The sequence below is a fragment of the Petromyzon marinus genome, chromosome 40 (genome assembly GCF_048934315.1).
Source record: "Petromyzon marinus isolate PM22_M1 ecotype Great Lakes invasive population chromosome 40, UKy_Petmar_22M1.pri1.0, whole genome shotgun sequence".
NCBI classification, from domain to species: domain Eukaryota; kingdom Metazoa; phylum Chordata; class Hyperoartia; order Petromyzontiformes; family Petromyzontidae; genus Petromyzon; species Petromyzon marinus.
The window spans coordinates 11,402,795-11,430,380 of NC_133706.1; the positions used below are offsets into that span (position 1 = coordinate 11,402,795).

Genomic DNA, 27,586 nt, shown 5'->3' on the forward strand with positions numbered 1-27,586 from the left:
AAAGTCACGTAGGTATAAAATAAAAGAAATCGCGACGTTTTGGGCGCAACACAAGCGTCCCGGAACGTCGTGATTTAATTTATTTTATACCTACGTGACTTTACCGAAAGAACCAAAATTGTGGATTCCTGCAGTCACGAAAGCTTCAAATCAAGATTAATCTAAGTCTCTTAAAAATAAAAATGGATGCAGCATGACGCACCACACAGTAACTGCCCAGGCCTGTACGGACTGTTTGTCCTGTCGTGCTTCTCATGCATGCTTCTGTAAACTATCCCTCGGCCAACTTTTAAAAGTCCTACGCCACCATTGAGTTTGAAGCTTGTGGTTGGTCAGAATTTGATCAATGCACCGGCACGTATTGATAATATGTTTGTGTACGGGACAATATTGTTCAGTGGTGGCAGGTTAATGCCACATTTTTAGCATCGTACGAGCACCACGTGGCCTATCCTAGGGCCAGTTTGTATTGCCATTTTCGTCTCCCCCCCCCCCCCCCCAAAAAAAAATGTTGGCCAAGTATAGGCGACCTCGCAGCGTCGTGTGTTTATCAGTTTGTGGTTGTCAACATAATGGATTAAATCTGCTGGGCTTATTAACGACTCTGAAACTGAAGCATTGCCGCGTGACGTACATTGCTCAAAGGACCCTTGTGAGCTCCTTTTACGGGACGAAAATACCTTCCTTGATATTGAAAGTTGAATTTGGAAAGGGGTGGGGGAAATTCCCTTTTACGGGTCATTTGCATGGTAGATTGCTCAAAAAGCCTTCCTCGTACCGGGGCATGATACCTGATCCTGTGCGTACTGTACTTAATGCTGCATCAGTTCTCTCGCTGTCAGATTGACCCCCCCTTCCATTCGATCAATGGCATGTGCGTGTTGCCGGAGTTGCAGATTAGATTTGTCTCGTGCATCGCAACGCCGGTGTTGAAACTAAAATGTTATCATTTTAAAGACTCCTGTATCGATTTTTTTTTATTTAAACGTGCAGTTAATTAGAAGCCGAACGAAACCATTTTTTTTATTCATCGATTGTGCGTATTTATCATCGGTAAGTAACACAAATGTAGGGGAGAAAAACATTTCTCGCCTCGGCTTCCACGTGTGCCGCTGGACGGGAGGTGATGGACAGGCTTTGACGTCATCGGCCGCGTGACACCGGGCGTGGCTTTTTAGGGGGTTTCTTGCCTTTTTGGGAGGCTGGATGGGCGATGGGGGCGCCGTATTTTAATGGGCCTGGCTAATCGACCACACACAAAGTAGTTGACTAATTCACTCGTAGTCCCCAGCTGTACGTTTAAGTAAAGGAGGGGGCGACCTACGGCACCAGAGCCGCGTGGAGCTCTTAAAAGGACCGGTTCGTGACATTTTATAAGGGACCACAGTCTCGTTTTCACGTGCGGTGTGGCTCTTAAAATATTGAGGGGTTTTTTTTGTTACCGAATTCGGAAAAAAAAAATCTTATTTTGGCTGCCCAACCCCTGATTTAGTGGAGTCACAGTAGTCACGTGGGCCCAAGTAAGGGTACTGGTGATGCGGCTTAAACTATCGGCTTGCGTAATTATTTTCTTCATACAAACATTTTTATTTCACACATATGGATTAAGCCACCCAATCCCTAAGCTGCATCATATGCGAGGTGTTGTTGGACCGCACTTCACTTGGCTGCTCTGTGCAAGTGGCGGCCCAGCACCGGTCTGGGCATCCCTCGCCACTGGCGTTAGCAGTGGCTGGAGATTGAACTCTGGTCGCCGGATTTAAAGTGGCGGCATGCTAATCGTTACGCCACCCCCACCACGCCACCGTGTGTACATACGTCCCTGTTGAAATAGGCGTTAATCAACTTCAAGTAATCAACTTCAAGCAATTTTGCGGATTAAAGAGTCGCATGGTCTTATTGTCTTAATCATCGCAAATTGTAGTGTTTATGCTGCTCTTGAGTGCCAGAAATTTTGCATAACAGATTTCGTTTACACGCAGGTGGTGGGAACCGGATCGGACTCACGTGCTCTGTTTGTTTGCACTTTGTTAAAATATGCTTCTGGGGGTGGGGGGGGTAGGAAATCCCACAAGACGGAACTGCTCGTTTTGCACGCCGCGTCAGGCGGCGATGTCGTGAGTTTGCCACGCACGACATCGCCGCCTGACGCGGCGATGTCGTGCGTGGCCAACGCACGACATCGCCGCGTCAGGCGGCGATGTCGTGCGTGGCCAACGCACGAGCGACGGCTCCACGCGTTTTTCGCTCGCTCGCATCCCCGCATGGCGGCTGACCCGCCAGCCTTCCTCCGATTGACCGTTGACTGCATTTTTTTTTATATCGCCCAGGGCAGCAGTTGAAGCGATGAGCAAGTGTTTTTACATTTCACCCACGCCCACCCCCCCCAGCCGCCTCTGTCCACCCAGCGGTGTAAATTCGAACACCGCAGGCAATCGGCTAACGTTGTCTGCTCACCCTGGAAGAGTAGGCCAAATACCCTCCGCAAGCCCTTCCACCGCCACCAGCAGCAGTGGCGTGAAGAAGAAATTGCACGGATGCACCATTTAACGTTCTTTTGAAAATTGCCACATTGTTGATTTTTGCCTTGAGTCACGGCGGAGAAGTCCCTGCCACTGATGCTCTCCATGTGGACGTACATTGAACTTAAATTTTGATTTAAAGCTTTCGTGACTGCAGTAATTCATATTCTTAGCTCTTTCAGTAAAGTCACGTTGAAGGGAAACAATAAAATATAGAAAACAATAAAAAATTATCACGACGTTTCGACCATAATACAAACGGTCGTCACCTGATGACGACCGTTTGTGTTATGGTCGAAACGTCGTGAGAATTTTTATTGTTTTGTATGTATTTTATTATTTTATTGTTTCCCTTCAACGTGACTTTACCGAAAGAGCTAAGAATATACATTGAACTTCTTTCGCGCTGTACGTAGCCAACCATGCTCATCGGAGGTGCTCGGTGAGTCCGGGTTTTTCCTTGCGCAAACGAGCGCTTGGGCAGCATTCGTCTGTTTCCAAGTCGGTGATGGAAATTCGACATTCCAATGGCGGGGGGTCAGAATATCCAATGTAGTTTTTTTTTTTATCAACGGTCACTTACCACAGGGGCTACTAATTTTATCTACCCCTGAGTAATGATGGCTGAGTCCATCCCCATTTTGTGAACAAAGAAGTGGCATGTTCTTGACGTGGTGATGTTCTCCAGACACCGCATCCTGTTCCCCTACCATTAAGGCACTTTTACATTTGACCGTGCAATTTGTAGGATTAAAACTCCCAGCTGAGGGAGGGAAAATGAACGTCATGAGTGAAGAAATTTTTCATTTTAGAAAAAAAATGCATTATCCTGAAACGTAACATCCCAGGATGAGTGATCATTCCTTTTTAGCTGCAATCAGCCTGGCGATTTCCTGCGTAAGTAAATCGCATTCTGTTAAACAGCGAGACATTGATTTTTAGAGTGAGGGGAAACATGTCTTTGCTCGGCCGTTGGCGAGAGTCGTAGGCATTGCAGTGGCTGCTGTCACCGAGGGTGATGCATGCTCCTTGTACTGTACGATCAAAAGTAAATGATGAAGTAAGACCTCGATATGTGGAGTAAATGCGTTCCTGGAGCGTCGTTTGTATTTATTGAAACGTATTTTGACTGACGTATAACATCGCTATGAGGATGCTTTCACACAGCCTTTGTAACTTGCCATTTCGTCCCATAAACACGTCAGAACTTGCCATTCGTGTTGTAAACGGGCTGTATTGAAAATAATGTTATCATCTGAATGCGACGTTTCTCCAGTATTTACGACGGGCATCCAGCGACGGCCAGATCTGTGGATACATCCGCCCGTTTCGTTCCTTAAATAGAGGGGTAGCTGTGAAGGCGTCGCTCGTGAGCCCTTGTGCGTAGGTGTAGCTGTGAAGGCGTCGCTCGTGAGCCCTTCTTGTGCGTAGGTGTAGCTGTGAAGACGTCGCTCGCGAGCCCTTCTTGTGCGTAGGTGTAGCTGTGACGACGTCGCTCGCGAGCCCTTCCTGTGCGTAGGTGTAGCTGTGAAGACGTCGCTCGTGAGCCCTTGTGCGTAGGTGTAGCTGTGAAGGCGTCGCTCGCGAGCCCTTCTTGTGCGTAGGTGTAGCTGTGAAGACGTCGCTCGTGAGCCCTTCTTGTGCGTAGGTGTAGCTGTGAAGGCGTCGCTCGCGAGCCCTTCTTGTGCGTGATGGGCGGGGGAGTTGATGAATGCGTCTACATGACAATGGGGAGCCATTTACCGGTTGGGTTATTTACATGGTAAAATGTTGACTTAAAGCATTCGTGACTGCAGGAATTCATATTCTTTGGGTCTTTCGGTAAAGTAACGTAGATAGGTTCAAAGAAAATAACAAATAATTTTAAAAACTACGACGTTTCGATCGTATCGCAATGCTTGCGACTTTACCGAAAGGCCCAAAGAATATATTAATATGGTAATCAACGAACATTATGCATGTACATTGTTCCTGTACGTCCTGTCGTTTGTGTGCACTAAAATAGCAGTGCGTTATTGTCTGTTCACAGGTCACCCCCATTGACGTATGGTGACCTGTATAGGCATGCATTTAAACAATATATTATTTGATGATTCAAACAACACTAAGTCTGTAGCTATCCACACGGTTAAAATTAATTTTATTTATCAATTTCAATAGATTATCTAATTAGTCTAATGGAAGAAACGTAATGTTATTGTTATTTCATAGTACTGTAGATGGATGAAATATGTATTATTTTACTTTCTCTCTACCTTTCTGTGTAAAATTAACTTGAGTTGATTGAATATACACACATCGAGCTATCGCTGCGCAGTAGAGTGTACTATATACATATCTGGCTTGGTGGCTCTGCAGCTCGAGAATCGCACTGCTGGATATCTGAGAAAAATACATGTTTACAGCTCATCCGATTTCCTCCAGCATAAATACATATTCTGAGATCGGGAGGTCGGCGTGGCCCATCATCCTTGCTGCGTTTTGATAAATTAGTACCTGACAGTGGTTGTGCTGCAGAGCAACGGGTCCCCGCCATAGGAATGTGTAAAGTCCACCACTGTCGCAGGGCTGTCGGGGGGGGGTGGGGGGAGGAGCAGGGCAGTTGCTCGCTGCCGAGTGCTTTGATGGCAGCGAACGCGTGATGTTCGCTAAGCTCTCCACGATATAATGTTTCGACGATACGCTACCAAACTTGACGACGTGATGACTAACGCGATTTTACCAGTGGCCAGTTTATCATGGCTGTATGCATTGTCTCGGATTTTATTTTAGTTTTGCTACTTTGCTTTATATTTCTTGTATGACTTGAAGGTCGCTTAAATATTCTTCAAATGCAGTTCCCATGGCAGGCCAACGTCAATAGAATTTGAATCGTAGCAACTTCACAACAACCCCCTCGTGGTTAAACCGCACTCGCCGCTGTCAGTCGAACGCTTCCAATAAAATAAGTCGATCACCTTTAACGAACCCTAATCTCCATGCCACCACTTACTCTTGAAAAACATTTTACAAAGCACCCCCTAATTGAATAGATAACAGGAGGTATTTATTTACAACTTTAATCGTACACTTTTTATTTATTTTATACCTACGTGACTTTACCGAAAGAACCAAAGAGTATGGATTCCTACAGTCGCGAAAGCTTCAAATCAAGATCGTACACTTTTGTTCATTTCGTAAGAATTTTGTCAAAAAGTAAAAAAATTGAGGTGAATTAAACGAGCGACCGATAATCGCGCGATGGCGAATTTTGGCCCAAGTGGACCCTCCACTGTTGACGAAGGCGTTGCTGTGTAATCGCCAGGGTAGATTTGGGGTTCTCCCAGTTCAGCACCAGTTGGGCCGGCGTTGGGGGGGCGGGCTGGGTGGGGAGATGGAGGAGGGGGGAATCCACGTCCCCACTCCGCGTGTGAATCGCGGCCCTGTGGTGGGCCCTGCAAGAGTTGCCAGTGGTCGTGGGGGGGTGGGTGGGGGGGGGCTTCTTGCGGTGGGCACTCATCGTGGCGGGAACAGCGCTCGCTGTTCCCAGGTGAAACCCAAACGAACAAACGGCTCCTGTTCCACACGCAGTGCTCGCAAGGGGTTATGGATTGTGCTTGGAGGGTGACCGGCCCATTGGGAGCCCAAAGCAGAAATCATTTTGGGTCTCTCCGACCTTTTTGGATTTTTAATCTCCCAGTGAGATGCTCTGAGAGCCGCCTCGAGACCCGAGATGGCTACGTCGTGAGATGAGTTGAGACGGATGTGAATTTAGAGTTGTAGATAGACATTGCATTGAGTTTTGTTGCCTTTGCCTAGGTTAGTTTTACATTTTTATGCTGATTAGGACTTGAATTTGAGCTCCTATTTAATGCGCCCCTTTTTCCATGAATCCATGGCCCCTTGAGCAGCCCCGAGGGACTCTGAGCTTCCGCTTGGTGCACTTGCGCCCAACTCTGCCATCTGGGGTTTTATGCAAACACTACTTTGTGCAGAAATATAGAATGATCCGTGTGTAAGGTAGAAGTGTCTCCGTATGACGACACTCTTGTACAATCTGTTCATGGCTGTAAACCATCTCGAGGTGGTCACGGTTGTGAGAGACCTCTGAGCGTCCCGCGCGTGACCGGGGTCGGTCGCTCATCAGTAGTGCCCCTTTTTTTGGTTGACCGTTCCAGGGACATCACGTGGTGTGTTCCTCTCGCCATGCTTACAACCCTAACCGAAGCTTAACACTCAATGCCCCCTCCTTCATTGATTTTCATCCGTAGTCTGCAAGACACCCACCCCACCCAAACCCCATTACCCAGACGAAATTATGTAAATCGATCCCTCCCTCCTCTGCCGGGGACGCCCCCCGCTCATCCACTGAGCACCGTCCGCTCCACGTTCTCTCGTGACCCGATTTTCTCACCCTGGAAACCCCCACCCCCATCGCCAAAACCTATATTTTTTTATATTGCCATCGTTAGCACACCCGGGTCTGTCTGAAGCCGGATGAAGGCCTCCAGAAGTCGTCCTGCTCTCTCTCTCGAGCTCCTGGCCGGGCGTCGTAACAATCGATCCGGCTCCTGCCCACAAGGTGAATTCGTCGCTCCCATTTCAACAGCGGACGTGCTCTCGGCCACTCGGGGTCACTTGTTTTGCAATTGGCGTGAGTGGTGGTCCCACCCTGGACACCAGCGACTGCACGCACATCCGCTCCACGGATGTGGCTTTTCCCCGTTAATGGACTTCCCTCCATCCCAGCCCTGGATGGACTGATGGGCAGGACGGAGTCTTTTTTCAGCAAAATCTACGTGCAACATTGCAGCACGACATATCTCGCTGTGCTTTTTTTAGTTCAATGCGCCCTCCGCATTCACCAAATCGCGCCCTCCGCATTTACCAAATCGCGCCCACCCATCACGGTGAAGTATGGTCAAATGACCCGCACGGCCTGGGAAAAGCCCTCATCCAGCAGCGGATTGACATGGGGAGGGGGGGGGGGGCGTTGAATGCGGCGACACGTGTACACACGGACAGATGTGCGAGCGTTCGCATTTCGCAGGTGCAGCGTTGCCACCGCTACGGAACCTGGTCCGATCTCCATGGATGATCGGGTCGATCTGAACACTTGGGCGGAGGGGGCTTTGATTGACCTCTCGTGAACCGTTGTGCTCTGTGACCGCCGCCTCCCCCCCCCCCCCTCCTCCCACCGCCACCCACCCCCGTCCTTGTCCCCATGCAGGCGCGCACTTGAACCCGGCGGTGTCGATGGCGCTGGCGGTGCTCGGCCGCTTCTCTTGGAGCAAGTTCCCCTTGTACGTCACGGCTCAGCTGCTCGGGGCCTTCATGGGCGCCGGCACCGTCTTCGGCCTCTACTACGGTGCGGCCGTACACACGCGTCACCTGCGCCACCTCCCCCCCACCGTCTCTCTCTTCTTGTCGTTATTTGTTTATCTATTCCGTCATTTGTCAATAGTTGCGGAGTGACGGGAATGCTTCTGTGGCGTAACAATTGACAAACTCGACTTGCAATCCAGAGGCCACCGGATCGATTCCATCGCTTGGCGCGGCAGTTGATGCAATGGGGGCGGGTTTTTTGTTTTTAAATCTCCCTCTCCCCACCGACTCTGTCCACCCAGCGGTGTACACGGGCTCGACTGCAGTCGGTCGATCGGCTTGGCGCGTGTGTTCACTGGCAGCCAAGTTGACCACTCCTCGTGAGGCCCTGTGCATTGTCCTGGCAGGGTTCACCGGACGGTGCTTCCACAAACGATGTTGATTGTCGATGTGATCGCAGTGAATAAGCACTCGATTACAGTAAGCGAGAAATCGAATTTTCAGCGAAGCAAACAAATTGCTGACTCGCTTGCCCCAACGCCGCTGGAACTCGCTGCTTCGATCCCGACCCTGACGCCTGCTGCTGTATATTTGGAGTTTTTGTGTGTCTCTCTCTCTTATCATCACCACGGTGACTAGGAGATGTTAACTACCTCGCCTGGTGTGCAGGAGGTCGTGGGTTCGATCCCGACCCTGACACCTGCTGCTCTATATTTGGAGTCTCGCCCCATGGCTGCGTGGATTTTTTTTCGCCGCGTCCTCCGGGATTTCCTGCCACATTTAGAATCACGCTTTTTGGACTTTTTAGATTTTTCTGCGATTTTAAAATGTCCGAATGATGAGCCACTTTGTTGAGCTATCATTTGTGGCCAGGTCGCTTTTGAAAAATACCTCAGTGGGCTTTGGCTGCTAGGAAGGGGATTTGTTTAGATTTATTTGTGTGTGTTTGGGCGATTTGTTTACCTTTTCTTGTACTTTGAACTCCTATCGTGTTTTTGTACTGTTTGTTGTCACGTTCTTACCCGCCCCGACTGGACAGCTGTGAAAAAGAGCTTTATAGCTCATCGGATTTCTCGCAGTATAACTACATACTGATTCTGCATTTTAACAAACCATTGGGTCGCCACGCCTCCTCCTTCGTAGCGCGCACACGTCGTGGCCCGGGTGTTTTTTTTTTTAAGGACACTCCGCGTCTGCACAATGCAGAGTTGTGATGTACAAACATTATTTTATCTGGCATCTGTGCGTGCGTGCGTGCGTGCGCGCGCACAAGTGGCTGGCACCAGCATGAGAGTTTCCGTGGGTCGCTTCCACGTGAGCGACAAGACCGTATTTTTCCAAATGCTAACAGGCGCGCTGTTGTTGCTGAATTCAGATACTGTTTTTGCGTTGCGTGAGGACCCAAGGGTTGTTTTTTTCTCCTGCACCTAGGAATGTGGCGATTGAATGTTTTGCACGTGATCCATTGTGACCGCTGCGGCGTTTTGAAGAAGTTTGCGAAGTGTGTGCATGCGCCGGGGTTTCGATTCTGCTGGAAATTTCACCGTCTGGTAAAAAAAAATATACATGCAGCACGGCACACATCGACCGATGCCTCTCCACCTGGCTGATAACCGCACTCTCCCAGTGTACTGTTCGTGCACGGTGTAGCTCTCGTTTGCTATATATATTCACACGTCCAACCTTATTAGCACATCCGCCTAATACCTTCGTCCCCCAGCTAGGCTGGTACGTGATGTTGTCCTGTAAATGTTTTCCTTGTGAGCTCTTTCTTGGCGGCGCCTGGTATACAGGAGGTTGAGAGTTCGATTCCGACCCTGACGCCTGCTGTATATTTGGAGTTTACGTGTTCTCCCCATGGTCATGTGGATTTTTCTCCCGGTCCTCCGATTTTTCCCCCTCTACATTTAGAAACATGTCTTCAGAGTTATTTGGCTGCTATAAATTTGCACGTGATAAGCCACTTCATTGGGCTATCATTTGTGACCAGGTCACTTCTGAAAAAGAGTTATATAGCTCAGTGGGCCTTACGTAGTTAAATAAAAAGTTGAGTTTAAATAACTGCTGTTGAGCTCGTGTGTTTTCAGAATGACCAGAGGACAGTTGTGACTTACCGGGCAGCTCATGCTGTTCATGCATTTCTCGTTAATGCAAGCGGGGACACTCATTGGCAGACCACAAAATATAAACTCTGCGTTTTGCCTCTGCCTTGGATGAAATTCATTTGGCAAAATGCAATGCCTCTCAACCCATACGGTTTACCCGTATTCCTCTACAGCCGTTTCAATACAGGCAACATTTTTTGACTCGTTTGTTTTTCTCCCCTAGTGAGGGGACTTTGTAGGGTGAACGTTGAGATTTATAAGGGGGCACGGGGTGACCAATAAGGTTTGACTTGGTCTGTAATAAGGTAGGGCACTGATAAGGGGTTGACAGGTATGAAAATGTGCGCACGGTCAACAGTTTAACACGGCCATGCAACCACGACCGCGCTTCACTTATCATAACGGCTGACGCAGCGTTCGGCAACTTACGCGATCCTCGCTAGCATCACCTCGATCAAGAGGCCGTCGCAGCCATTGCCACCGGTGGCGCCCAAACTTCTTTCCTTCTGCCCCCAAATCCTTTCGGCTGTTCCGCAGTTGACTCCCCCCCCCCCCCCCCCCCCCACGGGGTCCACTTTCGGCGCCGCCACTACCACCACCAACGCTGTCTAGCAATGGGGTTTTTTTTTACCACCTATGCTGTTAACGCTGAAAGCGTTGCGATCTTAATCTACACAAAAAGGTTCGGTCGTTGTTTTTGATATCCTCGAGGTATGAACCCTGGGGCAGGAATGTGATGGAAGATGATACGACTGGCGGTGGACAGACGAGAAAAGAGATGTGGGTGAGGCACGCTGATTTAAACCCCCGACGCGTGGACGCGGTTCTCACAGATGATCGCGTCGATGAAGCACAGATGTACGACATCCTCCAACCCTTCCCCCTTTCATACCAGCATCCTATCTCCAACACTTATAGTGCTGCCCATGGGTAGAGCTAGCGTTGGTGCCAGAGTTCGGTTAGAGCTTGCGGAAGGGATATTTGTGTGTTGTTGGTGGTGCGATTAGGGTTGGGGGTAGTGGCAGGACTCGTATCTGGTTGGGGTGCTGTGGTGGCAAGATGTTAACTGCCTCGCCTGGTATACAGGAGGTCGTGGATTCGATCCCAACTCCGATGTCTGCTGTATAATTGGAGTTTGCGTGTCTCTCTCCCCATCGATTTTACTCCGGGTCCTATGTTTTTTTCCTCCACATTTAGAATCAACATCGCGCGTTTTATATCATTTGTCTGCTACAAATTTCCACACGATAAGCCACTTCGTTAATGTTATTTGTGGCCAGGTTGCTTCTGAAAAAGAGCTGTATAGCTCAGTGGGCCTTATCCAGTAAACTTTAAAATAAAAAAATAGTAAATAGCTTGGCAAGCTCTGCCGCATTAAAGTTCGCCCATTCTCCCATTCCTCCTACCGATCATGACTTCTAATATTTGTGTTCGTGCCTCTCGCGTGAATATCTTTCCTGAACCGTCATGCCGATGGCTGTTTGTGACTTTGGGCACCGGGGAAACTTCCGTGTGCTGCTCGCGACTGCCATGGGCTTTGTGTTCCACCCTGTCTGGTTTTTGAAATGTTTATTTCTATTTATTTACCCCCCACACAGCGGCCTCGCTCGCACGGGGGGACACACGGCAACGCGCCCGACTTCCCCCCCCACCCACCTTGCCCCGTCTGCCACCTGCGTGATCCGATGTCTCCTCTCGCGTGCTTTTTAACTTTCTCTGCATGAGGAACTCTGCACCACCTCCGCAATTCTCACGGAAACCTCTGGCGCGGTGTGTGGTCACTTACGCTTCTCTGCTGCTCCCCAACCCCCACCCCCACCCCGTTCATTGAAACGTCCTCCCGGTGTCCACTGAAAATTCCCCTTTGATGTTTCAAATCTCCAACGCGACTCCCCTCACCTCCCTCCTCCTCTGAGACCTCGTGTGTGTATTGTATAGCCGGTGCATTGTGGATCAATGTATTCCAGGACCTTGAGTTCAAAAGGCGAAAGGACCTTGATCTGTTTTGGTGCTGCAAGGATGAGTTTAGACACCTCGGGTTTGCTTAGCAGGTGGGCGAGTGCAGTGGCTGTTTTTTGTTTGTGTCACCCTGTCGTCGCAGCGACGTGACTCCTCAACCCCACGAGCGTCACAAGTGAACCGACCTGACAGTCCGACCTGCAACCCCCAAGGTCAACATCGCTAGCTCGGGCCTGCAGTGCCCCCCCTTGGCCCCTAATATTTAGGGCGCGACCCTTAAATCATCCCCGCCATGCAGCCCCGATCTGTGGTCTGCCGCGAAAACCCCATTGTCCTCATACAGATCTACCCCTCCACCTCCCCTCTCTGCGTTTAGAGATGTGGGCCCCAATCTCTCCCGTGGTGTTGTGACCTGCAGCCGACTTGCAGAGCGCCACCGCACCCTGCGGTGTCCGCCAACCGTGACGTCGGCGGAGCGATGCGTTCTGCTTTTCTTTTGGCTCCCGGAGTTCATCACCGACGGCCCTCTTCCCGCTCGGCGCGTCCAATCGCAGTCGTCAGCCGCGGTCTCTCCCCCGCCCGGATGAAGGGTCTTGGAGACGCCGTTTGCCGTCGACATCGTGGCCTTGCGACGAAACCGATCCGTCTGGCTTGGGCGCACAAGGCGATCTCGTGTCGCCCCGACATCGCCGAGGCGGATGTCCTCCTCTCTCTCTCTCTTGGGTGCGTTAACGCGTTTGTCACGGTTTTTCGCAGACGCCTTCATGTACGTCTCCAAAGGGAACCTGACGCTGCAGCTCGCAGGGGTCTTCGCCACCTTCCCCTCACCGCATCTCTCCATCGGAAACGGATTTGTGGATCAGGTGACAAACTCTCCCTCCCTCCCGTGAGTCGCGAGGCTCGCCGGGCCACGCAGAGACGTTCTGAAGTTGTAAACGTAAGACACGTTGCACTTCGCCAGCAATAGGTTGCTGCGGCCTTGACACCCTTCCGGAGTGTTACTCTATTTCATTGCCCACCGAGTGATGACGGCCTTGGCTGACCGTTGACCTGGACTTGCCAACTGCCCCGATGTAAAGCTGCGCGTTGAGCTCCAGCGCCCCCCCCTCTCGCCGCCCCCCCCCCCCCCCTCCGCAGCTGATCGGCACGGCGGCGCTGCTCGTGTGCATCCTCGCCGTGATCGACAAGCGCAACAACCCGGCGCCGCGCGGCATGCAGCCCTTCCTCATCGGCCTCGTCGTCGTGCTCATCGGCCTTTCCATGGGCTTCAACGCCGGCTACGCCGTGAACCCCGCGCGCGACCTCGGCCCCCGCATCTTCACCGCCCTCGCCGGCTGGGGCTGGCAGGTCTTCTCGTAAGTCTCGTCGTCGGTCGGCCGTGGTCAATCCACTGGCGGATGAAGGCCTTTCTTTGGTGAAGTCGCGTAGATAGAAAAATATAATTATTTTATAATGCGGCTGGCTCGCACAAAATTTATTTCTCTAAGACGATGGTAATTTTTAAGCCTACTGGCTATCAACAAAGATTCGTTCATGAAGCCATCCATATATACAGACACACAATATCAACCGAGAGGAAGGTTATAGACACGGCAATCATTGGAAAAATGTAATCAACCACTTTGGGTCATGATTTGACTTTTCTTGTCAATCAACCTCCACCGTCAGCAGTGTGGTGTGTGGAGCGGGTGCAGGGATTTCTTGGCGGCCCTTTGCTACATTGGCATTGTTGCTGCATTGGCATTGTTGCTGCATTGGCATTGTTGCTGCATTGGCATTGCTGCTGCATTGGCATTGCTGCTGCATTGGCATTGCTGCTGCATTGGCATTGCTGCTACATTGGCATTGTTGCTACATTGGCATTGTTGCTGCATTGGCATTGTTGCTACATTGGCATTGTTGCTGCATTGACATTGTTGCTACATTGGCATTGCTGCTGCATTGGCATTGCTGCTACATTGGCATTGCTGCTACATTGGCATTGTTGCTGCATTGGCATTGTTGCTGCATTGGCATTGCTGCTGCATTGGCATTGCTGCTGCATTGGCATTGTTGCTGCATTGGCACTCATACACCGCCCATGTTCCTGGTGCTGTTGATACACTTGGGCTACGCTCATCCCCAAACCCTTATAAAAAGTTTGCCTTTAGAGGCTGACTCCTTTGCCTGATGACGACCGCTTGTGTTGCGATCGAAACGTCGTGATATTTTTATTCACTTTATTTTTATTTTTTCTATCTACGTGACTTTACCGAAAGAACCATAGAATATGAATTCCTGCAGTCACGAAAGTTTTAAGTCAAAGCAACAACACCCACTGACGAACAAACGTGAGCTCACGCCGGGAGTGTGCGTTCTGCTGCAGGGCGGGCAACTACTGGAGCTGGGTGCCCGTGGTGGCCCCCATGCTGGGCGGCGTGCTGGGGGCCTTCATCTACGAGATCTTCATCGGCCTGCACCTCCCCGAAGAGCCGGCCTGCTCCGGACCCGAGCCCGGGACCCCGCGGTCGCACCAGGAGCTCGCCAAGCTGCAGTCCAGCATGGCAGACGCTATGTGCTGATAGGGCGCGGGGGTGGGGGTGAGGAGGTGGGGTGACTGGGGGGAGGGGGGCTCTAGTGGGGAACGATGAAGGCAGCTCCTCCCACGTGGTTTTCGAGCCGTGCCGCCCGTTTTTCGGCGCGACGTCCGACGTTTCGCCTCCACGTGCCACGAGAGCTTCTTCGGCAACCTAAGAAATCCACGATGTCTGAGCAAAACGTCAGACATCGTGTGCCGAACGACGCGCGGCACGCTCCCCCCTCCCCCCCCCCCCTCCCCCCCCCCCCCCCCGAGAACCACATCGGAGAACCGTGCAGCGCGACCGCAAAAAGAACCCTGGACAGTGGGACAAAAGGGGGGCGCGTGGGGCACGGCGACGCGTCAACGGCCCCCTCAACCCCGCCAGGGCGAGGTGCTGCAACGAGGCTGTTGCGTGGACCCCCCGTGTCCGTGGGCGGCATTCGGTAATCGGGCCAGATTCAGTTGCACAAGTTGGCGAGTCGTCTCGTTTCTTCCGCTGAGGTTGTCGTGCCGCGTGTGAACCCCTTTGCCAGGCCACAGAGCCGGGGTCACGCAGCCGGCTCCATCGCGCTGCAGCGCTGGTGTAGCGTGCGGCGTGGGTGTCGCGAGCTACGAGCGTCAGCGGACTGTGATGCCAGCGGTGTGGGTGACTTGTAAACCAAAAGCTACCCGCGTAACATGAAGTGGGAACCACTCGTTGCGGTCCGTTCAGCTTGAATTGGCAAACTATATTCATTGCTGACAGTTTTTTGGTTCTAGATACTAAATGTACATTGTAAAGTAAGAGCGACCCCCGCCCCCCCCTGTCCAGCAAAACGTTATAGCGGAGCCGATTCTAACTGCGCGGTGAGAAATAATTGGGCCTCCCTTAAAGACAATGGCAAAATGAGAATGGTGTTTGTAATTTTGTTCCGATCTGGCATCCCACATTGAGCATTTTGGGTCAAAAAATGTAACAGACTCCCACCAAGATGATCATGATATAATTTTAGTCTATGTATCCATTATTTCCAGTAAACCTCCTTGTAACATACCAGCCCTTGCTTTTAATAGTTAAGTTACTCTCATTTGATCTAGCAAATGTAGTCTTGTTATCAAATACTAAGCATTTCAAAAGTGAAGCTTAAACATTTTTTAAAAGTTTCATAATTAAAATGGGTGAAGGTCTGCGCATACACTAGTTAATGAACCTGATTTTATATACGTTTTTATTTCAAGACTAATAAAGATGTTGGGGTTGTTGGGGAAACGGGGCCGAAGGTCCTGAAGTGTTCTCAAGCGAGCCCGTCGGCTCTTGAGCCACGCTCGACTTGAGCCGGCTCTGAGCATGGTCCCAGTCACGCTCGGGATCAAAGCCGAGCCGCGGCTGAGCCGCTCGATGTCATCAAAGCGGACCGAGTGGCTCGAGTCGAGTCCCGGTCCTGACTGCAGTGCCCACGGTCACTTTTATCGCCCGTGTCCCCCCCCCCTCCTCCCTACTGGCAGACCAACATTGACCTCTCAGGCCGGTGCTGTGTTCACCTTGCAGCCACACAGAGACAGCTGCCACTGGGTGAGGGGGTCCCCCTTGGCTCGACTGCAGCAGGGCATTGGGATGGTTGATGTGAGACGCAAGGCGCTTTGCGTTGCCGAGGCTTTTTGAGCGAGGGGGCAGGGGGGGGGGGGCCTGTACTAGCAACTTTACTCTTCTTCACTTGTACATCGGTTGCATATTAATTATTGTATCTTTGTATATGTAAAAGTAATATAGTTTTTTTGTGTCCTGTGCTACAAAGTCTTATAAAGTCTATGCATTTCAATTTAACAGAATAAAATAAAACTGCCTCGAGAGATATAGAGTACCCCCCCATCACTGTATGTGCGGTGTAGTGAGTCGAAGCGGGTGCAGCCTGGGCCTCTGCTTGGTCGACTCGGCCCTTGAAGCGAGAGTCAATTTTTGTGTGCCGGACTTGGGACATTGTTGGGGGGGTGGGGGCGAAGGGAACCGAATCTCGGCCACGCGGTCATCGCGTGTGCCGTGGTCGGGATTCGCTCGCTCGCAATCGCCAGGAAGGTTAAAGCTGCTGCGAACAACCATTTCCCTTTGTGAGTGCAAGCACCAAAATGTCGATTGCCGAGTTAAGCCGCCCCCTCCATTCCCATTTGTAACGTCGCACGCGCAATCTTCCCGGCCCGCGACGACCCAAGCGACGCGCTCGCACCCCCTCCTGCTCCCCAGCCTGGCGGACGCCACCCCTCGCCGCGCGCGTCGAGTGCACAAGCGGCAGTGGCGGAGGAGCTTTTGGTGCGGTGGTGGTGCTGGGGGTGGGAAGAAATGACTGTAAAACTATATTACGGTAATAAAATATTAGATTTGTATTCAACCCAAAAAAACACGCTGCACGTATGTTTCGCGTACGGTTTGCGTGGCCTCGTAAATAAGTTCACCTCTGACGAACACGACGACTGTGGATGCGCTTTCGCAGGTTTTGACGGCTTCACCGCGATTCCAACGTGGTCCGAGAATACATCTCGCCCACTCGTGGCTGAAGGCCCCCAGATTGTGTCCGTGGTTTTAAAAAAATATTTTTTTTCTGAAGGTCTTGCGGAAGCAGTCCAGAAGTTTTGATGCACAATGATCCATTGGTTTGGAAAGCCTCTTCGCTTATTGCTGGGCCGAGAAAATTCGTTTGTTGAACCTCCGGGCAGGCCCGAGTGAGGGTTGCCCAGGGCTTTGCTCAAGATAACCCAAACGGCCTTGGCCCTTGAAAGTCTCACGGCATCAGGGAGGTGTCTACCGGAGGGACGTGAATCCGATTAAATTAGTCAGCGCCTGGCTATGTGCAACGCAATGAAATTTTAAGTCTCCGTAAGAAGGACATTTTTGAAGCGTATTCATGGGGGGAATGCTCGAAACGCGACAGCAGAAATAATCGTGGGCCTGCTTCTGTATTTTCTTCAACGACGAATCTCAGCGCTTGTGTCAAAACCTGCGTGCCACTCTTGAGCAGCGGAGTGCAAAGACTCTCTATGTTAAGTGGCACATCTACCTGATGATGCTGGCGTCCATGTTGATCAGAGTGCACCGTCTACTGTAACGTGGGTAAAGGTGTCCACTGACGCGTCAATCACGCGCTAGCCGCTGGGTGCCAGTCTCATGTGGTGGGGCAACTTGAGTGTGCAGGCGGTGCAAATGCACCCGAGGCCCACGGGCCAGAATGGTTTTAGGTGTCGGAACATTAACTGGGGGGGGGGGGGGCATTTAACAGGGTGCCGTGGTGGTGAGATGTTAACTGCTTTGCGTGGTATACAGGGGTCGTGGGTTCGATCTCCACTCTGATGATATATATATTTGGAGTGTGCACGTTCTCCCATTGGTCGCGTGGATTTTTTTCTACTGGTCCTCCGGTTTTTCCCTCCACCTTTAGAATCAACATCACGCGTTTCGAGTATTTGTCTGCGATCAATGTGCGCGTAATGAGCCACTCCTTTGAGCTGCCGTCTGTGGCCAGGTCGCTTCTGAAAAAGAGCTATGCAGCTCGGTGGGCCCTTTCCTGGTGAAATACAACGTTGAGTTGCTTTCACATATTAAACATCGTAGCAGAGCCCATGCCCAGTAAACGAATGAGTGTAAACTGCAGAGCTTGGGCAATTGACGCCGGCTCGCCGTGTAGGCTGCCTTCTTGCTTGTCCGCGGTGCCTCCTCGCGCCAACTCCTAGAGTCGTTCGCCCTGCGTCGCGCTCTCTTAGAGTGAGCGACTAATGTGCGGCGAGTTACACGTTACAATCGTGTGTGTGTTTGAACGCGAGTGACATTCCCAGTGTCTTGCTACTGCCTTCAGATTCAAGGTGTGTGCCCCCCCCCTCCACCCCTTGGCTGGTATGGCTTCAATTAACATGCCGCTCATTCTTCATCACCCCAAAGGTGTTCCCGCTGATCTTAGGGTAACGAATTTTTATCTCTCTCAAACTTGAAAGGTTTTGGCTTGGACCCAGATTTGGCCTTCAAAGGCTAAAACTCCTCTTTGGTGTCTAAAAGAGCTCACATCAACCCATGACCATACTTCTGATCATTCACGAGCCTCTGATACATTGCCAGCTTTGTGTTCATGATGGAAGGAGCTGAATTTCTGAATTCACATTTCCACTCCCGTCCAGTTCGTATCTTACCTGTCATCCCAAAACTCAATTTTTCCTTCCACTAAGTCACACGTCGATAAATGAATCGATTGGCGGTAACCCGGGTCACCATCGTGACCCGGGGGTGCCAAAACCTCCATAACTCCGAAACCAGAAGGCCTATGAAGACGGGAGATGTCACTGAGCCCGATACGCACGCCAAATATGGAAATAAAAAAGACACGCAAAACACCCATAAAAAAGGGGGGCTGCTGGGGATTTGTGCGTGGCAACGGTTGTTTATTGCATGTTGTGAAAGTACATCGGGATGCTGGTCTGGTCATTCCCCAGCACGTTATGCTTCTTACGGGGGCGGCCACCCCCTTGTCTTTGGGAGCGAGTCCACTTGGAGGCAATGGCGCACCGGGCGCTCTCTTGGTACGGCCGGCGGTCACGGTCGTGCTGGCGGGATCGACATCGTCGTCATCATCATCGCTCCCAGCGTCGCCCTCCGGCAGGACAGGGTGGTAGTACCAGCGATGCTCCCAGAAAAAAAACCTTAAATTATGCCCGGCCCACCAATATTTTGCGGTGACCCGGGCTACCGCCAATCGATTCAAATGTCCTTAAAACATTAAGCTCGGTGGCTTATCAACCGTGTGTATACGGCAGCCCATCTATCAACACCACTGTATCTGCACCCGTGGAACGTAAACTCTCTGTCGGCTTGTGTATTCGCGTGTGTTTGTCGCCACAACGTGGGACTGCAGTCTCCCCGCACACATTTGACACTGTGCACCTGCACGGGATCCGTGCGCAGCCTTTCAACCACGTGCCTAAGAGCGGCCGCGCGAGCCGCTGGACGCAACTCTCCCATTCGCTTGCTCTTGTTGAAGTGTTTGGCGAATCTCGATAGCTCCCCCGGTCAGTTATTCCACTCGTGGCTTGTCTCCCCTTGGCCTTCCACGCTGCTCAACGCGACCCCCTCCCTACTACCACCACTGTCGTCTATTGCGTCTAACACCTGACAAACGCATTTCTCGATTTAATCTCGTGAAGCAAATCGAAGTGAGCCAAACAGTCGTGGAACATTTGGCTTGGCTTCTCGCGCAAACGTTCGCCGCTTGCGCATTTTGATACCAATGACGGCCGATGTCGTCTTGGCCTACCATCGCCGATGTAAAACCAAGTCACGTGCGCACAGCTTCCAGAGAGACACTCGCGTCGTGCAATGAATCCTCGTTCATACCGTTCGTTCGCCAAGATGAGTCCACCTGGGGTTTCGCGCAGCAGCCGTGCTGGCCAAGGGATGTCATCGTCGATTATCTCGGCCACGCTGGTTGAAAAAAATTTCCGCTGAATCCTCAGTCGTCGAGGGTCACTGACTGGCTCGGTACCCACGTGGCACGCAACACGTCAGCGCGTCAGAGGATCGATGTGAGAAGCCGTATGCGCGTCTTCACCCCTGTTCTACACCAGTAGGCAATACATGTACGGTAATCATCGCATGTGCCTACATTCGCTTGATGTGTTTTTTTTTTACGTTTCACCCGGGCAATCCCGACTCACTGCGCATGGATCTGACTTCGCTTCGTCGCAGTGATCTTCGCTGCCTTTTAATTCGTTAAAACCCCGTCTGAATGGTAAATGGGACCGGCTGAAACAGTGGGGCGAGACAGAAACTGGGCTGCCCACTGAACTCCTTAAACTCCGCGCGCGGCTCTTGTACGGCCCGGCCACACGCGGCGCAAGAGGCATGAGGCGCTGTCCTTGGTATCGCCAAAACCATCGCGGCCGTGCGTGCGGGTTTGGAGTGAGAAACCAACAATATGTGAGCGTCATAAAGCTGCCGTATGCCACCTTGCGTCCCACACCGGTACAGGGAAGGGGTGCGGCAACCTCGAGCCCTGGACCCCTTGGGCCCTGTAATCTCCGGAGTGGCATGCGGCTCTGTTTTTGAAAGACCGCCGTCTCGTATTCGCATGCATCGCGGCTCTTGACATTTCTAGGGGTTTTTGTTGTTGTTGTTGTTTTTTTTAACGAATTCGAACAACAATGTGTGTCGGTTGCTCGCGTGAAGTCGCGCACAGCATTCGTGTCGCCCCCCCCCCCGCTCCGTGTGTCGGAACTAAAGAGGGAGCCTTGTAACCCATCGACTGGTCTGCTGCTGTTGTTATTACATCGTATATAGCACCAGCTGTGCGGTGTCGTGATGCATGTCACTCGCTCGCGGGGACTTCGTAATGGTGTTACCAGGGCCAAATGAGGGATAGAGGGGTGGGGGGCTCGGGATATTAAGATTTTTTTGGGGGGGGGGGGGGCCCTCTTAGCTGTCAATTCCTTCGCTTTACTGCGTTGTGTTGCCACCAAAAAGCCCCGTGCCATTTCACCAAGGGAAGGCAAACAACAGCAAAGCATGCTGTGATGTCCGCACTTCACTCGCGGCTGGTTGCGAGTCTCTCGCGCTGCTCCGCGATTTATTTGGGCGCACCACAACTGCCTTGCCTTGTCCTCGTGATACTCGTTATCAGAGGGATACATGGCACAGTAATATTGCATTAGTATGGACAAGCGTACCCTTCATCTTCTGGGTTCTTTCGGTTAAGTCACGTAGAATGGAGATAAAATAATACAAATAATAATAATAACAGAATAAAATTCTCACGACGTTTCGGCCACAAAACAAGTAGCCTTCCTCAGGTAAAGAAACAGGACTGTCCGGAAGACAGCGCTTCAGTGAACCCTGCCAAGCTTGGCAGCGTCTCTTAAGCTGTGTGGGAGGAACAGAGCCGAAACGTCGTGAGAATTTTATTCTGTTCTTATTATTTTTATTATTTTATCTCCATTCTACGTGACTTTACCGAAAGAACCAAGGAGATGAATCCCTGCAGTCACGAAAGCTTTCAATCGAAGCGTACCCTTGTACTCCAGTGGTAGCGCCTTACGCCGATTATTTATACTCTCCGAGCCAGTGAGGACGCAAGCAGCGCTCCGGAAAATATTTAGTGATTAATGTCGACCTCTGGTAATAACCCACAATGATGCCATGGATTGAATTAGCAAATCATCTCGAGAGCAGTGGATCTTACCCTTGAGCGCAGCCTCGCATCCCTTTGGGTCTCAACCGTTACAAAAATGTGCAATAACTACAAAGAGTTCCATGAAACCAAGTAAGCTGTACTCACGTGCCCCGTGCTACATTTGTGTTTTCGATTATTAACCTTCTAAAAAAAAATCTGACCATGCCTCGCACCCCCAGAAAGGGCATCTCGCACCCCCAGGGAGTGCGGTGCACCCCAGGTGAAGAATCACTGATCTCGAGGACTGATCATCGTGGTACCGTATTGCATTTCATTTACCATCAGCAGCAGCTGCCTTCAATCCACTGCAGGATGAAGGCCTTCAAAAACTACTGCCGCCGCCGCCTCTCACGATCCTGCGATGTTAATTCTCCACCCTGCACCTTGCACACGAACCGATGGTGTCACTCCATCTCCTCGATGTTACATCCTCTCAGATGCATTCCATTCCTTCCGTTTCATTTGTAAGTCACCAAAGACTCATGTGAATGTTGCACCAATCAGACTTGACCTGTGTATCAATACAGTATGTTTTTAGGAAGCATCTGAACCGATTTGTGTAATGGCGTAGGTATTCAAATTCGGCACGACGAGATGAGGTTTGGGGCAGTGGTAACGTTTGCGTTAACATGACAGGCAACTCTGAATACCTTGGTGTATGGGGAGAGAGATATATGGGGGGCGGGGGGTGCTTGGAATGTCATGGCATGGCGGGGGCAAGTGACACGGACATTTAAAATAGAACGCGCTGTAAATGTGTAATCGTGAATGGGAGGTTGTGATTGACGAGGCATCGGAGTGCCACCGAGGGGTCGGCGACCCAGGGGAAGATCTATAAAGAGAGCGTCCGAGTAGGCCTCGGAAGTCTGAGGCCTACTCGAACTTTCACAAATGTTACGCGCTCCATTATAGTAGTATGATGATGATTGGGCGGCCAATCTGAATTTTTTTTTTATGAAAACTAAAATGGCTTATTATAAAACTGATCAATATTCGTATGCAGTATATATTTATATTGTTTTTATCTTTTCCCCCAATCTCACTTTAATTGTCGTATCGCTGTCAAATCATGAGCTGTAGAACCCATTCTGCTATCTCCCAAAGCAGTGCCAACTGAAGTGTTATAGAATGGTTCACGGAAGCAGTTACCACAGATCCACTTCTGAGATTCATTTACCAGTGACCTCTGGTCCACACAGTAGAGGACAGCACTTTCCTACCCGCTATGCCATATGAGAGTCATGTTTACGGCAAGGCTATCAAACCGATCATTTAATTCCCAAAGCTGGAATTTGGACAAAAGTTCGTTCGTTTCTCAGACTGCTTGTGCTGGTGAGGGTCGCAATCTCACCAAGATAAAAGTGCAGAAAAAAATTAATGACATTTTTTTGTTTGTTTTTGCAGTCGTTAGTGATGAGGGTAAGAGCTATCAACACGCTACTCTCGAGATCCTGGATGCGAACCCAAGATCTAAACCATTTTTAACAATTGTATTTTTCATCAGGTAAGGCCAACTGAGCTGTGTAGCTCTTTTTCAGAAGCGACCTGGCCACAAATGATAGCTCAACGCAGTGGCTTATCACGTGGATGGAAATGTATAGCAGCCATATACTCTAAACGCGTGTTGATATCTAAATGTGAATGGAAATACTGGCGGACCCGGAGAAATATCCACGCGTTCACGGGGAGAACATGCAAAAATATACAGCATGCGTCAGGGTCGGGATCGAACCCACGACCTCCTGCATACCAGGCGAAGTAGCTAACATCTCGCCACCGTGCCAGCTCAATACTCTAACCTTTGACCGGCCCGGCATCCCAAGGTCAATTAATACTAACTCGCAGTAGTCCAATGTCAACTTCACCAGTGATCCTGGCACGGGTGGTACTGTATTACGAACACTATTGGTGTGACACAATGTCTTATCGGTAAATAGGGGAGGTTGACCGACGTTTCCATAATAATTCAAGTTTTTTTCGGTTTCGTTAAATGTAGCCCTTTTTCCGAACGACGTTAATTCGTTAATTTGCTTGAGGTACAAGGAGGCGGTAGATTCCAGTGGACACAACCCCCTGTGCGTTTCATGTTGAATCAATCAGCGCAGCATTTAACTATGTCGAGCTATGTTTCCACTCACTAGTGATTACGAACTAGCCACGAGAGTGCTGTGATGTTTGTGTAAGGGAGACGCCGCTGTGTGGTAAGAGAGACACAGCTGTGTGGTAAGGGAGACGCCGCTGTGTGAGTGTGGTAAGGGAGACGCCGCTGTGTGGTAAGGGAGACACAGCTGCGTGTGTATGGTAAGGGAGACACCACTGTGTATGTGTGGTAAGGGAGACGCCGCTGTGTGGTAAGGGAGACACCGCTGTATTTGTGTGTGGTAAGAGAGACACCGCTGTGTGGTAAGGGAGACGCCGCTGTGTGAGTGTGGTAAGGGAGACACAGCTGTGTGTGTGTGGTAAGGGAGACACCGCTGTGTGGTAAGGGAGACACCGCTGTGTGTGTGTGGTAAGGGAGACACCGCTGTGTCTGTGTGGTAAGAGAGACACCGCTGTGTGGTAAGGGAGACGCCGCTGTGTGTGTGGTAAGGGAGACACCGCTGTGTCTGTGTGGTAACAGAGACACCGCTGTGTGTGTGTGGTAAGAGAGACACAGCTGTGTGGTAAGGGAGACACAGCTGTGTGTGTGTGGTAAGGGAGACACCGCTGTGTCTGTGTGGTAAGAGAGACACAGCTGTGTGAGTGTGGTAAGGGAGACACCGCTGTGTGTGTGTGTGGTAAGGGAGACACCGCTGTGTCTGTGTGGTAAGAGAGACACAGCTGTGTGAGTGTGGTAAGGGAGACACCGCTGTGTGTGTGTGGTAAGGGAGACACAGCTGTGTGTGTGTGGTAAGGGAGACGCCGCTGTGTGTGTGGTAAGAGAGACACAGCTGTGTGTGTGTGGTAAGGGAGACACAGCTGTGTGGTAAGAGAGACACCGCTGTGTGAGTGTGGTAAGGGAGACGCCGCTGTGTGTGTGTGGTAAGAGAGACACAGCTGTGTGGTAAGGGAGACACCGCTGTGTGTGTGTGGTAACAGAGACACCGCTGTGTGTGTGTGTGTTAAGAGAGACACAGCTGTGTGGTAAGGGAGACACCGCTGTGTGTGTGTGGTAACAGAGACACCGCTGTGTCTGTGTGGTAAGAGAGACACAGCTGTGTGTGTGTGGTAAGAGAGACACAGCTGTGTGTGTGTGGTAACAGAGACACCGCTGTGTGTGTGTGGTAAGGGAGACACCGCTGTGTGTGTGTGGTAAGAGAGACACCGCTGTGTGGTAAGGGAGACACCGCTGTGTGTGTGTGGTAAGGGAGACACCGCTGTGTGTGTGTGGTAACAGAGACACCGCTGTGTCTGTGTGGTAAGAGAGACACAGCTGTGTGGTAAGGGAGACACAGCTGTGTGTGTGTGGTAAGGGAGACACCGCTGTGTGTGTGTGGTAACAGAGACACCGCTGTGTCTGTGTGGTAAGAGAGACACAGCTGTGTGTGTGTGGTAAGAGAGACACAGCTGTGTGTGTGTGGTAACAGAGACACCGCTGTGTGTGTGTGGTAAGGGAGACACCGCTGTGTGTGTGTGGTAAGAGAGACACAGCTGTGTGGTAAGGGAGACACAGCTGTGTGTGTGTGGTAAGGGAGACGCCGCTGTGTGTGTGTGGTAAGGGAGACACAGCTGTGTGGTAAGAGAGACACCGCTGTGTGTGTGTGGTAAAGGAGACAGCTGTGTGGTAAGGGAGACACCGCTGTGTGTGTGTGGTAAGGGAGACACAGCTGTGTGTGTGTGGTAAGGGAGACACCGCTGTGTGAGTGTGGTAAGGGAGACACAGCTGTGTGTGTGTGGTAAAGGAGACGCCGCTGTGTGTGTGTGGTAAGGGAGACACCGCTGTGTGGTAAGAGAGACACCGCTGTGTGTGTGTGGTAAAGGAGACAGCTGTGTGGTAAGGGAGACACCGCTGTGTGTGTGTGGTAAGGGAGACACAGCTGTGTGGTAAAGGAGACGCCGCTGTGTGTGTGTGGTAAGAGAGACACCGCTGTGTGGTAAGAGAGACACCGCTGTGTGTGTGTGGTAAAGGAGACACAGCTGTGTGGTAAGAGATACACCGCTGTGTGGTAAGGGAGACGGGGAAGGATGCAAGAACCCGACCGTGGTGCGGTGCTCGCCAAGCTGAATTGGCTTCCGGTTCCCTAACGAATACAACAGAATCAGAATATTACTGGTAGCAAACGTAGTGGACTGGAAGCCCAACCGGGATTAATTCACAGGAGGCAGGGGATTAATTGTGTATGTCTGTGGATGTCTGTCCACTTGTATCCGGACACCCGGATAAAATGGGAGGGGTGGGGCTGGGTGGAGAGGGGAGGGTGGGGAGGGGCTGAGTGGGGAGGGGAGGGTGGGGAGGGGCTGGAGAGGGTGGGGAGGGTGGGGAAGGGCTGGATGGGGAGGGGCTGGGTGGAGAGGGTGGGGCTGGGTGGGGGGTGGGGAGGGTGGGGGAGGGTGGGGCTGGGTGGGGGGTGGGGAGGGTGGGGCTGGGTGGGGGGTGGGAGGGGTGGGGCTGGGTGGAGACGGGCTGGTCACCCCGTGGTGCCCTTATAAAACTCAACGTTTAACCTACTCCCACCGGCTTGTGCCCGCCCTCACAGTCGGGCATATTTGCGGAATACACCACGTGGTGCCGCCGTTGACCCTGGCCTTTGACCGAGCAACCCAACGTTCCTACCAGCTCCCTCCGCAGGAATGTGTTTATTCATACTGGAGGAATCCGATGAGCTCTAAAGCTATTTTTCATCAATGTCCAGCGGGTAAGAACGTTACAACAACAAACAGTACTATCACACGATAAGAGTGCAACGTTTGAGAAAGGTAAACAAATCACCCGAACACAAACTTAAATCAAACTTAACCATTCCCATCCAACCAGGCAAAGCCCACTCAGGTCTAGATGTGAAGTTTTCGTGACTGCAAGGATCCATATTCTTTGGTTCTTTCGGTAAAGTGACTCAGGTATTAGCTTATTTTTCAGAAACAACCTGTCCACAAATGATAGCTCACCAAAGTGGCCCATCATTTGCACATTTATAGCAGAAACAAATATCTAAGTAAGGTCGCACTCGTTAAACACAAAGTGCTTGCCACATATGCAGCACGTGACCTTGCTGAGCTCGTCAAGGAGCAGAAAGCATCATCACGCGAACTCCTCGCAGCAGCAGCGGCTTTTGGCTGCTGGCCATCAAACAAAGACGCTCACCGCATCGCGCACTTTCAGATGCGCTTCTGCGGCCGTCTGGAACGCTCTTCCTTCCGATTTTAGGAAGCCACTGGAGCTATGTACTTTTACATCAAATAGATTTAAAACTATTTATTTTTACTGCTTTGTACGTTTAATTTCTTGTCCTTCCCCCGCACCTTGGATTAGCACGGTTGGCTATGTACGGTGCGTAAGAAGTTCAACGTAGACACGCATATAACGTAGACCTTCAGGCGCCTGTGGTACACCAGCTCTTGATGTTGTCGTCGATGCGTAGTGGTTGCTCATTCAAGCGTTATCCAGGCTCAACCCAGCTTAGCTTTCTGAGACCTGACGACATCGGCTTTCATTCTGGGGCATTTGGTTTGAGGTTCCTGGGTGACATTTATGTCTCTAAACATTCACACGAACCTTTGGCCCACGGCGGAGGCTTCCGTTCTCCCAGATGCAACCCAAAGGACATCGCTGGCGATGGTTCCCAACGTGGAAAGGCAAAATGTAAGCAGGAGATATACGGGATGGTATGTTGTCGTTTCAAGCAATGGCACAGGATATTAAGGCGGTGTTTGTTTTGGTTAGAACAGTAAACAGCCTTGTGTGCCTCCCCCCCACGGCCCCCTCTCAAAGGCTGCCTTCAGAATCCCCATCAGCTGTAGCGTGGGGGCAAGGGGGTGCCT

General features: G+C 51.1%; 1 protein-coding gene across 2 annotated transcripts in view; it reads left to right on the plus strand.

Annotated features, from left to right (window-relative positions):
- Positions 1 to 16,280, plus strand: part of LOC116950639 (aquaporin-3) — a 55,824-nt gene extending 39,544 nt beyond the window's left edge. For both annotated transcript variants that reach the window (XM_032968557.2, XM_032968558.2), the window contains exons 4-7: positions 7,732 to 7,869; positions 12,647 to 12,753; positions 13,028 to 13,245; positions 14,256 to 16,280. In XM_032968557.2, coding sequence (XP_032824448.2) covers positions 7,732 to 7,869; positions 12,647 to 12,753; positions 13,028 to 13,245; positions 14,256 to 14,451 — 659 coding nt within the window. In that variant the 3' untranslated portion in view covers positions 14,452 to 16,280. The remainder of the gene's footprint in view (positions 1 to 7,731; positions 7,870 to 12,646; positions 12,754 to 13,027; positions 13,246 to 14,255) is intronic.
- The last annotated feature ends 11,306 nt before the right edge of the window (positions 16,281 to 27,586 follow it).